Consider the following 13,395-nt stretch of genomic DNA (forward strand, 5'->3'; position numbering starts at 1 on the left):
ACGGTGGAGGACTAAGTTTTCCTGTGAACCTACCGGTTGCCAGGCTTTCTGGGAAAGAATTGCACAGGCCTAGTTAATTCTCAGAGTTTTCTAGGACGGGAGGACTGTGTCCACATTTTATAGACCCAGAAGTGGGCCAGATCTTAGAGACGGTGGATGCATCCTGGGCAGCCTCGGAAACCACCATTCATTCCCCTCCTGGGCTTCCCCCACCCCCCCCCCCCCCCCGGGATGGGGCAGACGCCCCTCCCGTGTGCTCCACTGACCGTTTACCCCAGAGCTGCCCATCTGTATGTCTGCCGTGAGCCTCCAAGGCAGCGTCTCGTCCCGGTCACTGGTTTATTGCCCGGGATCAGGGTGGTGCGTGGCCTGGAGCGATAGCCTTCTGGGTAGGTGATCACGAATGAGTGAGGTTCCGAGATTGTGGGAATTCGCCCCGAATCTCTCTGCCTCCTCTTCCTCCCCCGTGACACGGTGGAATCCAGCCCTAACTTACAGGGCTGTTTGTGAAAATAAAGTGAAATGATGTTTGTAAAGCACTTGCCACAGGGCCGGCACATTTGGCTACTATAATCGGAGGGTCAACTGGCTCCCCATTACGCGTCCATTGCTGAAGAGTGGCTGGTGCGTAGTAAAAGCACAAGCAGTGTTTGTTGTAAGATGAAAGAGACTCAGGGAGGGGAAACAGGGACGAAGGGAGGGAGGGAGGGAGGGAGGAGGGAGGAAAGGAGAAAGGAGAAAGGAGGGAGGGGGGAGGAAGGAGGGAAGGGAGGGAGGAAAGAAGGGAGGTAAGGAGAAAGGGAAGGAGAAAGGAGTGGGAGGGGGGAAGGAAGGAGGAAGGGAGGGAGGGGGAAAGAAGGAGGGGGTAGGAAGGAGGAAGGAAGGGAGGGAGGTAAAGAGGAAGGAAGGGAGGAGTATTCCTCTGATGGATGAAGGAAAGGGCCATGTCTCTTACAGACATTAATGAATGCAGCCCCTTTGCTCTTTCCAGAATGCCATATAATCCATTTGTGAGGGTTGCCAGATTTAGCAGATAAAAATACGGAATGCCCAGTTAAATTGGAATCTCAGGCAAACAATGAGTAATTTTGTTTGTTTGTTTGTTTAGTAAAAATGTGGCCCATGCAACACTTGGGACATGCTTATTCTACAAACTTGTCATTTATCTGAAATTCACATGTAACTGGACATCTTGTATTTTATTTGGCAAGTCTACATGCTGTTCACCCTGAAAGTGTGTCTTTCTCAAATCGCCCGCAGCAAAGGTGGCTGCTTCTTGGACTCGAATTTCATTCTTGCCCCCCATTCCGGGACGAGGTGTGCTGCTAACCTTGCACGCTGCGTTACACGGAAATGACTGTAATTTCAAGTCTTTATGCATTTTAGCCTCGTTGATTTGCTCTTTGTGTAACTTCTGTTCCTCGAGAGCGTGCGGTTTTTAAAGGTATGTACAAATACCGACTGAAATTGTTCTAGAACACTCCTGTCCTAAAACAGGGCTGCACAATGTAATGTTGTCTAAATAATTTTTAACGAAAGGTCGCCTTTCCTATTTGGCCGAGCACCGTGCAGGGTTCAAGACCTATCTGAGAAAGGAAAGAAAATTCGGGGCAGAATTTGCATCTGGCGGAGAACACAGACACGGCAAACTCCCAATTCTTCCGTAAACTCGTGACCACGCTTTTCTCAAACATCGTGTCGGTTTGGTACAACTTGTGGTACCACGCGTACCAGCTAAAATCAGAGCGCCGGGTAACAGCCATCTCGTTTTGTGATCGTTTAAAACCATCTATGCATAATTCTAAGCATTGGGCAACGTACTGAGTGTTGTTCTAAGAGAGGACATGCCTCCCGAGGTGACCAGAGCATCACAAAGCCATCTCTGCGCCAAGTCGGGAGCTACTCCGGCAGATTGTCTTATCTTTAGTATTGACCCAAACACACCACACACGTACATTCCTACTGCTTTGAACGAGTCTTAAATACTCAAACTTGGTTTTCTGTCATCCTAGCTCGAAAGCACAGCATCACGGTGTTTATATAAGAACGGAACTTTGGTTTCATACAGTGATTTACTCTGTAATATGGTGCTTCAAAAGTCCAAAGCCTGCGGAGGGATGAGAAAAGAGCTATCCTGTCTTTGTATTTACCTTATTTGTTAAGGGCCTTTCGTGTAGGTTTTTCCAAATGATCAGTTTACTTTTGCTTCCTCAGAACAGACACGCACGATTCCAATTTTGACTAAGGCTTTCTTCTTCTCCCATCTCTCTATTTACATACCGCGATGTTTTGGCAACGATATTAATTTTTTTTCCAAAGAATGATTACAAACCTAACAGGTGGAAAATTGGTCTTTATTGTAGCACAAATAAACATTACCTATTGGTCCTCTTGACCATGGTTTGGACCCTGCCACTTTGGGATTGGAAACATCTCTCTTCTCTCTGGGTATTCTGTATATATCCACCTTTTTTTTTTTTCTTTTTCAAGGACCAGAAAAGTATAATAGCAAGTTACATAAGATTTAAAATGTTATATAGCAAATAAATAGAATGTCGCCAAGCCCCGAGCTCACTTAGAGATCCAATAGCTGAATTTTGGCTTTTCTTTCAATAGTGTGAGCTGAACAAATCATGCTTGGAAAGCAAGAGATGAACCTGCTGGTTGCACATTTTAATTATCGTGATAAAAACATGCAAACAAAACAATAGTCTTCATTTGCGCCCACATAGCCATTGGACCTATAGGATGGGTTCCCCTTTATCAGAAGCTCTTAGATCTTCTCACTGAGGGGACAGGCCCAGATTTCCACCCTTTCTTTCATCCTGACCATCCTCACGCTCGGCAAGTCTCCCCACCTGACGTGAGGGGAGCCCAAAGCCGCACCCACATAAATATCCCTCCTTCCGCTTGGGAGGTCTGCCAGTGCTCATACCTTTGTGGCTCGATCTGAAAGTCTCCTATGTAAAAACAAAGGCTCTGACGATGGGGGGGGGGGGGTGGCGAGGGTGGATACAGTATTATCGGCTGTTCGTATCTTACTGTGAATGAACTGAAGGAACTAAGCTGTCACCTAGCGTGACATTGACTGGACTGGTAAGTGCTGAGGCTGTAAGTCAGGTCGGGTCCCCGTCTGGGGCGCGGCCTGAGGTGGGGGGACAACTTGAGTATGTGTGGAGGTCCTTCGCATGTGGCGGGGGGGGGGTCATGCTGAAGGGGAGAGAAAAGGAAGTAGACAAAATACAAAAAAGAGAGATGAATGCATTGGGTGAAGACCCAGCCTTGAAAACAGTTGACACGGCCGGTGTGGCAAGACTGCCAAGGCATTTGACCTTGGCCTCTGTCCTCTTTCTTGGAGGTGACATAGATAGTCTGGGCACCAGTGACTATACAAGGCACAGAACTTCTATGATACATGATGCAAATTATCTGGATGCCGCGGGACCCCATGTGCATTGGCAATGGGCGTTCGGAAAGTCCTTTGTTTGTTTAGGTAAAATAAACTCTTGAGGGCATGCAGCGCATCTATCTTTGTTAAGGGTCGACGCTCATATTAGTCTATCCTAAAGAAAACCGAAAGATGAGAGAAGAAAGTAAGCTTCCTCTCTCTTCACCCCAGTGTTCTGCAGTGAATATTTTTCTGCCGTCTGACTACAGGCCAGATGCCCTTTCCTAGCAACTCTAACAGAGGCGATAGACAGAGGGACGGGCGGGGCAGGTATCAGCAGCGATCGCTGAAAGGAAGCTGCCAAAAGCATCGATTGCAAGCAATAATAGCAAAGTCCACGAGCTGATTAGGAAATCTCTGCACAGCGGCTGCCCCCAGGAACTCTGCAACGCTCATTCGGTTGCTCAGCCTTAACTCACTCCCTACGTCATCAGCATCGCTATGGGAAGGCGAGGGGGTGAGTCGGGACCATGGTGGTGGTGGGGGGGGGTCTGTACGTATTAATTAAAGTGAGGTGTAGCCTCGGCTGGAGGGCCTTGGGGTCCCTAAGGGGATCACACCTCGTGAGGCGGTAAAATCTGCACGCGCCAACTCTCTGAACTCGTGTCCGTCTGTTCACCAACTCTAATCTGGAGACATTGGGAGAGCGGCTAGGACTTATCGCGTTCTAGTGTCTCATGCAAGTAAGTCCTACTCCAGCAGGCTCCTGTCCTCTTGGTACCGGGAGACGTGAGCTGCCTCTAAGCAGACCCATCTCCCAACAAGAAGCTCCTCACAAGGCTACTGTCCCGTCACCTGGGAGCAAACCCATACCTGAAGAGCTATTCCTCGTCCACGTCTGTGACAAACTGAGAGTGGTGTTCGGGTGACTTGGCGTGCGTTTTGCTCAGGTGGAGTTTTACTGCGTGTTTGCTCGCAAATGTCCGACAGCACAACTTACACTTGAACTTAGAGTCTGTGTCCTCTTCGCCAGCTACGGTTTCCGGAGACCTCTGAGCCGACGACACCCGCGAGATCTCTTGCTCCGCCTTGCCTTGCTGTTCCACCGCCATGCGGGTCATGTCCTTCATTTGGAAACCCAGGTGCGACTCCAGGTGGCTGATGTAGGTGGAAGGGGTTCTAAACTGGGAGGCACAGTCACTGCAATAAAAGACGGGGTGTCCTTTGTCCATGTTTTTCAGGAACTTCGTCCCGCCCGTTTTCCGAAGTTGGTACTTGACGTTTGCCAGCCAGTGGCTGATCGTGGTCATCGAGAGCCCCGTGAACTTCGAGATTTGCATTCGCTCTTGAGGGCCCAGGTCGGACAGCAGGTACTTGCCCTCGGACGTCTGGAACAGACTCGAGGCGAACTGCGCTTGTAGGATCAGGAGGTGCTGAGGGTTCCAGTTGGACTGCCGGCCCTTCCTCTTATGCAGGGTCGAGACCTCGCTGGAGACGTCCTCAAAGCGCCTGACATCCATTTCCAGCTTCATGGGGGCGCCCCGCGAGGAAGCGGCGGGCTTTGGGGTGGTGGCCTTGGGGAGGACCTTGACCATGTCGGCGATGTCAGACAGGGCGTGCTTCTGAGGTGGGGACGTACAGGATTGTGCTTGCGAGGACTCGGCTTTCTTGCTCTTGGACTTGGTCAGGTCGATGGGCTGATCGTTGCTCTCGAACAGGTAGCGCCTGGACACGCTGGCCGGCCGCGTGGGGGCAGGACTCAAGCCCGGCTTGTCCATGACGCCGAGACTCGACTTGTGGAACATCGACATTGTGCTTGAGCTTGGGCTGGAGCAGGAAGGGGAGCGCAGGGGTTCCGTGGCCTTGCCCAGGTGATTGTTCAGGACGGACTGCAGGGCGCTGAGTGGGTTGATGCATGGCAGGGCCGGGGCACGCGTGGGCAGGGCGCACCCGTTGCTGAGGGAGTGCGCTGGCTCGAGGGGCGGGCGTTTCTCGGGCTCGCCGCCCTCCTCCACCAGCCTGGCCTCCTCCTTCAGGAGACAAGGCTCAGCCTTCTTGGACTCGGAAGGGGTTTCGCTCTTGGAGAAAGCATCCCCGTCGCAGTGGCTGAAAGGTGAGGCCTCTTCCTGGGGACTTTCTTTCCCACACTCCTTCGCGACCTCGTCTTTGTCGTCTGGCTCCTTCTTCACTTGAGTGTATGGGGCCAGGTTGGTGGGCACAGAGACCAGTGGCATTACTTTCCACTTTGGGGCAATTGGCCTCAGCTTGTTGGTGAGGTTAGGGCGAATCTGCAGGACCTGGGATCCCAAGGGCAGGGCAGGCTTGGCACCCTCCGACAGCTGATAGGCCGCGTGGATGCTGGGGTACGCGCTCCAGCTGGGAGCCCCGTTCTGGGCTTTGTTGATGGCCGTGGTGACGGTGTTTTCCAACGACTTCAAAATGTCCCCTCCGCCCTTGGAGCCGTCTTCCAAATCCTCCTCCCTTAGATACTGATACTTCATTGTAGGGTCTAACGGCTTCTGGAGAGCGTCTTCGTACTCCTCGCTCTTCAGGACTTTCTCGTCCTTGCTGATCTCCTCCGGTTTTTCCTTTTTGCTCTCTCTCTTCGGCTCGGTTGTAGAGGCCGCACGGTCAGAGGCGGAGTCACCTGACGGCCTGGGAGCCAGCGAATCGCTGTTTGGGGCATCCGACAAAGCCTGCATTTTCTCCACGGCCAGCGGGTCCAACACCAGCTGCTTCCCTTTCTTGGAGGCAGAGCTGGTGACCTTGAGAAAGTGCCCCGTGACCATCATGTGGGTGGTGAGCTGCTGCAGGGTGTCGTGGGAGCTGCCACACTCCATGCACTTGAGGATCTGGGACTTGCAGGCCTCAAACTGCCAGGTGTAGCTGGCGCCGTTCTGGTAGCCGTACCGGTTGTTGGACGACAGCTGCAGGCCGGCCGTCTTCTGAGAGGAGAACGACTCCGCAAACGAGCCCGTGGTCGAGTCGGGGGAGCAAGGTCGGTTGACGTCGAAGACGCGCTTCTTGGCCGGGGTGACCGTTTTCGACGAAATGGTGGGCACTGGCTCCTTCAAAGGCACTTTTTGGTAATGTTTTGTTTTGATCATGTGGACGCTCAAATCTTGGAGGGAGTCGAAGGAGTCGCCACAGAACATGCATTTCAGAACCTTCTGAGCATCCTCCTTGTCCATATCCTGGAAAGCCCGTTTCCGGGCCTTGGAGTAGCCCGTGGGTCTCAGCTTGTCCTTTTTGCGGTTGTCGTCTTGGTAGTGGCCCGTCTCATTCATGTGCACGGTCAGCTCCACCAGGGTGTCGTAGGCGGCGCTGCACTGCCGGCACCGGAAGCGGCTGGCCCCGGTGAACGCCGACCCGCACATCTTGCCGCTCTGCCGGTACAGCTGCACCGAGCTGAACAGGCTGGGCTTCCCCACGGATCGGGAAGGCAAGTTCTGCTGCAGGCTTTTGGACAGCGCGTCCTGATGCCAGTCGAAGTCGGTCTTGCTGCTGCCGTTGCGCGGGTCGCAGGGCCGCCTCTCGCCGCCGGACAGCTTGAAGCCGAGGCCCAGGCCCGACCAGTAGGAGTCGGACAGGATGTTGGCGTAGACGGCGGTCATTTTATCCATGCAGTTGTGGCTTTCGTTGGGAGGCTTGGGGTGCGCGCTGGCTTTCTTGTCCGCGGCGTCTCGACCGCAGACGCTCTTGACGTCCGACACCTGATCGCTGGCATCGCTCAGCAGAGACTCGTTCTCCACGTCCTGATTGGACAGGTGGCTTCCCGGAGAGTTCTGGTAGCTGAAGCAGCCTTTCTGCTCGGGGCCCGTTTCTAGCTCCTCGTCTGTCCCCGGGTCATTGCTGCCCTGAAGCGGAGCTACCGAACCACTGTCCTCCTCTTCCTCCTCCTCTTTTATTTCCTCTCCTTCCTTCAGCTGCTCCTCCTGGGCGTAGCCTGCAAGAGAAGTAGAGGAGGATATGAAATAATAGTGGCGGGTCCCATATTCCGTCCCAGTCTTCCCGCTTGGAGCGAGTGCTGCCAATACCGAATCGCATAGCGAGCGAATCTACGCTTTTAGTAACTGCAAACCACAGACACAGGGAAAAGCCAAATGGTGTCCCGTGTGCTATCTAAGGCCTTTTTTTAACCGACAGGAGTCACAGGTCTTTTTAAATGCCTAGAGTCCCAAGTTAATAACATTCACGTTTAGGGAATACCTAGCGCTCTGATAGTCGGAGCGTGGCTAAATTCATAGGTACGGCTTTCAGGAAAGCTGGGCTGGAATTCAACCCTACAAAAACAGATCTTTACGGAGAAGGACGTTGGCTCACGAGAAAACTAGATTTGACCCTCGGCATCTCCGTGGTAAGGTTTACCGAGAGCCTTGGATATGCTGGCATACAATTATCTTAATAAACCATATTTGAGTGCTTGTAGGTAATTGAGATGCACTGCCATTATATTTTTGATAGCCGGTGTCTTTTCGTTATCACAGTTTTATTTGTAGAGAGTCACACGGCAGGAAGAGAGATTACGGAGTATCGAATAAAATCTTCCGTCGAGAGCTAAAAAATTACGTAAGCTCGGCAAACATAATGATTTTGAAATAATAGCAAATGGTGTTGGGATGGGAGATTTGGGGGCTATCTTATTATTCTCAAACAGGTTTATGAAGACCTTTTCAGACAAGGCTGAAAATGCCCTCTCGATCTTGTGCCTGTAATTTCAAATGCTTTGTGATTTGTGGGTGTCCGTCATGAGATGCCAATTATACGTTTGATTTGTAGATGCAAAATGCTATTGGGGATGCATGCCTTCCCTTCTCTGAGAGGATTTAGGGCCAGTAATTGCATAGGGAAAATGAAGGCATGAGAGAGCGGCACAAGAGAGCGGGTGCAGAGGGAATTAATGGGCAAATATCCATCAACGGAGATGGGGAAAGTGACTATTTATGCCCATGTGTTCATTTCTTTCACCTGGCCTTTTCAGAGCCTCGTGGATAAAATGCAACTAAAGAGGGACCAAAGCAAGGGAGATTCAGTCTTAGATTTGCAAGGCTTGCGTGATCTCAATGCAGTGTTTTCCTGGTGTGCTCTTCTCTCCCGTCTGAGTGCAGGTGGGTGCCTGGGAGAAACCCTAGGGTGGTGCCATGTTCCCCTTCACCAGCGAGCAAGCTGGGAAAAGAGTGATCATGCATGGAGGTCTGTCCCACAGGCAGGCAGAGCGAGTTAGAATAGAAGACAAAGGGGTTTGTTGGGCATAAGGCAGCTCCAGTCAGAAACTCCAAAGGCTCCTGCTGCGGCTGCTAAAGATAAATGTTTATTGAGCAATCGCTACCTCCTGGGAGCCCTGCTAACCACCGCCAATGCCTTCTTCCATTTTGTCTGATTGCCCACACGATGGAAGAACTATTATTATTTTCACTTCACGCATGGGGAAAACTGAGGCTCTAAGGTTAAGAAATTTGCCCAAGGCCACCCAATTAGTATGGCGGCGTCACAACATGCCTGTTTGATGAGAGAGCCTGTGGGTCTAACCACTACGCTCCACTCTCTATGACCAACCTAAAGGATAAGAAAACTTCGCGGAGACCCAAAGGTTAAAGGTGAAGCAGTGGCATTTTATGGAAATGTCACTAAGTAGGTAATCACTTGGGAGGGGAGAAATGCTGGAGACAAGAACCCACGATTTAAAGGACATGGCACCATAAAGCAAGACGCAATGTAAAAACTGGGTTTAGCCATGAGCTTGGTGGTTGTGTTCATTCTAGATTTGACCAGTATTGTCACTGTTGTTCTGTTTCTGCTCTCCTAGCAAGCTGACCAGTGGGGTTTTCATTAAACTAGTGTTGCTGGTCTCCGGTTCCATAAATTGCTTTGATGAAAACAGAAGGTACTCAGTCTAGTTGAGCAGCCATTAGTAAGTGGTCATTCCTTGCAAGAAAACCTAGCTTAAAAGAACTGAATGACTAAATTAGACCACCCCCGCCCCCCCCCCCCATCCCCACTGCATTTTCTTTTTCCTGGACTAATTTGTATGTTCGCAAATCAGTATTTGGTATGTGAGTCATATCATTAAGCTCAAGGAGAAAGCCTGTTATAAAATGAATAAATGAGTTGCTACAGAGCCAAACAAAATACTCCAAAGCAACAGGCAAATTTTATCAATCAAACAGGGTCACTTTTGAGAATTAAAAGGGCTTTATTGCTCAAAATCTGGGACGACACTCATTAGCCAGAGCTGTTCCAGGCCAACTGAGACATACAGTTACATATCTATGAGCTATACGACCATAGCAACACACACACACACACACACACACACACACACACACACGCCTACACCCACAGACCAGTGGAAAAAAAATCTAGGAGGAAAAAAGAGGTGTCTGCCACCACAACTGATTAAGAGTGTGGCCAGGCCAGGTTTTACTCGGCTCACCATTTTCGGTGCATAGCACAGGGCCTGGCATTTGGTTGGAAGCAATTCATGTTACTGTGTGTGTGTGTGTGTGTGTGTTGATGAAATAAACACACGTGTGTGTGCACACAGGTGTGCACATGCATGCACCAACCCCCGCCCCATTATCGGCCCGGCCGATATAGTCATTCTCACACAGGAGAAAATAAGTGTTTTTGGCTTTTTTTCCCTGCTGACATCTGGAAGCTGTGCTTTCCGGACCAGCCTAGCTTCACAGTCGACTTTGTCCTTCTAAATGGATTCCCCAGAAGAAATGTCAGAGACAGCAAATGCCTCCCCCACAATACAGATAAAATTTTCTGCTTAATTAGGCATTGACATGTTTACTATAACCTTTACAGAAGAGTAACTCATGCTGAGAGACCCTTTTTGTCTGTTTTCTCCTGCAGGACAGACTAAATCTCACGCACCCGATAAGGTAACACATTGAAAGGCTTCATAAAAAAAAAAAAAGGGCCAAAGCGTCCGTTGAAGTGAATGTATTTTAACGACGGATGGGGGTTCCAAGGAGTTTCTAAAAACACGTTTTGATATTACACATTTAAAACCGCTCACTTGACTTAAGTGATTTTGTTTGCCACCGGCGGCTGATGAGAGAGAGGAAAGACAGCCAGAATATGGGTGATCTGGGTGTGTAATGAGAAGCTGTCTCTCTCTCTATCGATGATTTGTTTAATAAGATCGCATCATGTGTAAATCTTGGTAAAGTGGATGAGTGGCAAGTTTGTTCTTAGGAATCCTCATTTAACAAAAGAAACTGGATCACCATTATGCCAAGGCACAATAAAAAAAATGCCAAGGCACCATTATGCCAAGGCACAACCGTTCTCTGTGGAACCTCCTTGCCGATTTCAGGTTGAAGATCAAATTCTGTGGTGGCAAACACCCGCCCTGTTCCAACCTCAATTTCTAATCTCATCCCTCGCCACTGACGCCCTCTGGCCACACGAAGCTTCCCCATCCCCAGGACAGCTACTTCCTAAGCAAACCCCTGTCAGTGCTACGTCTAAGTGACTGACTCGAGAAACCATTTCTCCTTCTACTCCAGGGCCCCCACACTGACTGTGCCACCCCCACTGTTCACTAGGGTAAGTGGGCTTCCTGCTTCTGCTTCTGCTTCCTCCAGGCCGTTTTGTAGGGAACGGCTAGAATTTTCTTTGTCGAAAGAATAAGGTTTTGGGTGGTGACATCGCTGTGTTTTAACTCCTGCAGTGTCTTTGTGCGGCACTCAAGATGAAATCCAAGTCCTTGGCGTGGTCTGTAGGGCTTGCCGGACTTGGGGTCCACCACCCTGTGTTATTACTCCATACCCTCACCCTGCTCTCCATGCCCGAGGCATAACAGCCTACTTGTTCCTTCCTGACTTTGCCAATCCTTTCTGTGACTTGGCTCCTTGCAGTTGTAGACCTCTCTGCTCCAGAGGGTTCTTCCTCCAGACCTTCACATGGTGGTCCCTTTTCGTCCTTCAGGTCTCAGTTTCCGGGACTCCTTCTCCAGAAGGCTGTCCCGCCCCGTCTCCCCTTCTCTGTGTAACCCCAGGCCACACCCACCTACTTCTTGAGATCCCTGTAGTACCTACCACACTCTGAGATCATCTTGTTTTCCTACTGGCTGATTGTCCCCTCCGTCTAAATATAAAGATGAAATGCTTGTCCCCATGGAGACCTTGCTTTCCCCAACGCTCAGATTGAAGCCTGGCATGGAACGGTGTCCAAAAATTTATCCGAGCACACGAATGCGTAGATCATACAACTTAAAGGGATTATTCCGGTTGCAAACTCTGTCTCCACATCTTGACGGTGCAACTGGAAGCTATGATGGGTAAAGCTCCCTCCCCTAACCTCCAGTATAGATCAGATGTGAACTATGACCACCCTGACCCGCTCCTCTCAATGGGGTCATCTTTTCAGACCAACACAGCCACCAATGTTCTTGTCGCCAGAAATCCCCGAGCTGTGAATTTCAACTTTTAAGTAGGAAGACTGAAAATAAGCATCAAGACTGCAAAGTGTCAGAAAATTCATCCATAATGTGAGCAGACTTCTATTCAAAAGAGACTCACACACGGGAACTTAGAAAGTACGGACTAATTTTTCCAGGAAGATAGTCTATCAGCTGTTCCAGGATACAGGTTCCACAAATAGGAGGGTGGTCTTTCTCTGAATTCTTGATTTTACTAAGGAGAAATGGGAGTGCCTCGGTGGCTCTGTCGGTTAAGCATCCGACTCTTGAGTTCAGGTAATGATCTCGCGGTTTGTGAGATCAAGCCCTGCATCCGACTCTGCGCTGACAGTGCAGAATCTGCTTGGGACTCTCTCTCTCCCTCTCTCTCTGCCCCTCCTCTCTCTCTCTCAAAATAAATAAATAAACCTTAAAAAAAAAACAAGGGAGAAATGTCCCTGGAGAAATATATCTTATATGCTACGAACTTTTTACCCTATTATGTATGTCAGTAAAATTCAGAAATAAACTCTTAAATTTTAGAAATTTCCTCTTATAGCAAAGGTTAAAAAACAAAAGAGATATTTTTTTAAATTGCCACCTGAATTGTTTCAAAAATGTCTGTTCAGAATGATTTACATGAAATTGTGCAAAATAATTCATGGGTTCCATGATGTTAGATAGCAAAAATTTTTTTTGCCAGGCAAACATTTTTGTAGTTGCCTTGAAAATCCACAATAGAGTGTTTACTGTAAAGACACTGGCAGTTTTTAAAGTGGCAGTAGAGGTGGGACAGTTATAACCTGAGAAGAATATAAAATTCAAGAAGGCTGATTTTCAAAAACTAAACCAGAATTCAACCAAGACCTCATTTAAAAACATATCCAGTGGTGACAGGATCATTTTCGCCAATCTACCCCACTAAATGACAGTTTAAAATCACACAAAGATTCCACAGTGTGCAGGGCGGACATAAATGAAGGGATCGCAAGAATTGCTCGCCGTGTACCCAGTAGGTACGCTAAATGATGACACAGAGGAAGGTCTCCCTGTCACGAGTCTCTAGTGTTTTGGTGACTGTGGTCTAGAAATCTGTTAATATGTATATTATTATTGGCACTAATTGGCACTCTCGTTGGCAGGCTGAGTAAAGAGATAAGAGGACCTCGTTCAAGGAGACTGCGCGCCTCCCGATGGTGGCCAGGCCCTGAGCGAAGGCCGGTCGGAGGGCTGTGCAGAGGAGATCCGAAGCTTTGTGTTTCAGGATGTTGGGCTGGGGGCCCGTGGGATCCCTGACGCTGTTCCGGAGCACAGACGTCAAACTTTCTGAGAATCTGGGTACCACGAGCCAAGGCTCGGTCTCCCTGCATCCTGGGCTCATCATCTAAGCTCATGCACCTTTCTAAACAGGAAAGTTGTCAACAGGCAAAGTGAAATTCACGACATACGGATTTTTTATCCCCACCACACTACGCATGACTCATTAACGTGATTGTAGGCACAGGTCAAGAGAGAAGGGCTCATTCCCTCTGTCTGAATGTCAGAACCAAACAAATAGATATCCCTGTTTATTTTATTTTTATTAAATTGGTTT

The 13,395-nt window shown here is 49.4% G+C and overlaps 1 protein-coding gene across 5 annotated transcripts in view; it reads right to left on the minus strand.

Moving 5' to 3' along the window:
• TSHZ2 (teashirt zinc finger homeobox 2) overlaps window positions 1-13,395 on the minus strand; it is a 459,483-nt gene that overhangs the window by 181,119 nt on the left and 264,969 nt on the right. For 4 of the 5 annotated variants that reach the window (XM_047851694.1, XM_047851698.1, XM_047851695.1 and 1 more), the window contains exon 2: window positions 4,262-7,334. In XM_047851694.1, coding sequence (XP_047707650.1) covers window positions 4,270-7,334 — 3,065 coding nt within the window. In that variant the 3' untranslated portion in view covers window positions 4,262-4,269. Of the gene's footprint in view, window positions 1-2,058; window positions 7,335-13,395 lie in introns of those variants that run through there. The other variant, XM_047851693.1, reaches the window with a different exon arrangement.

This window comes from Prionailurus viverrinus, chromosome A3 (assembly GCF_022837055.1).
Source record: "Prionailurus viverrinus isolate Anna chromosome A3, UM_Priviv_1.0, whole genome shotgun sequence".
Lineage (NCBI taxonomy): Eukaryota > Metazoa > Chordata > Mammalia > Carnivora > Felidae > Prionailurus > Prionailurus viverrinus.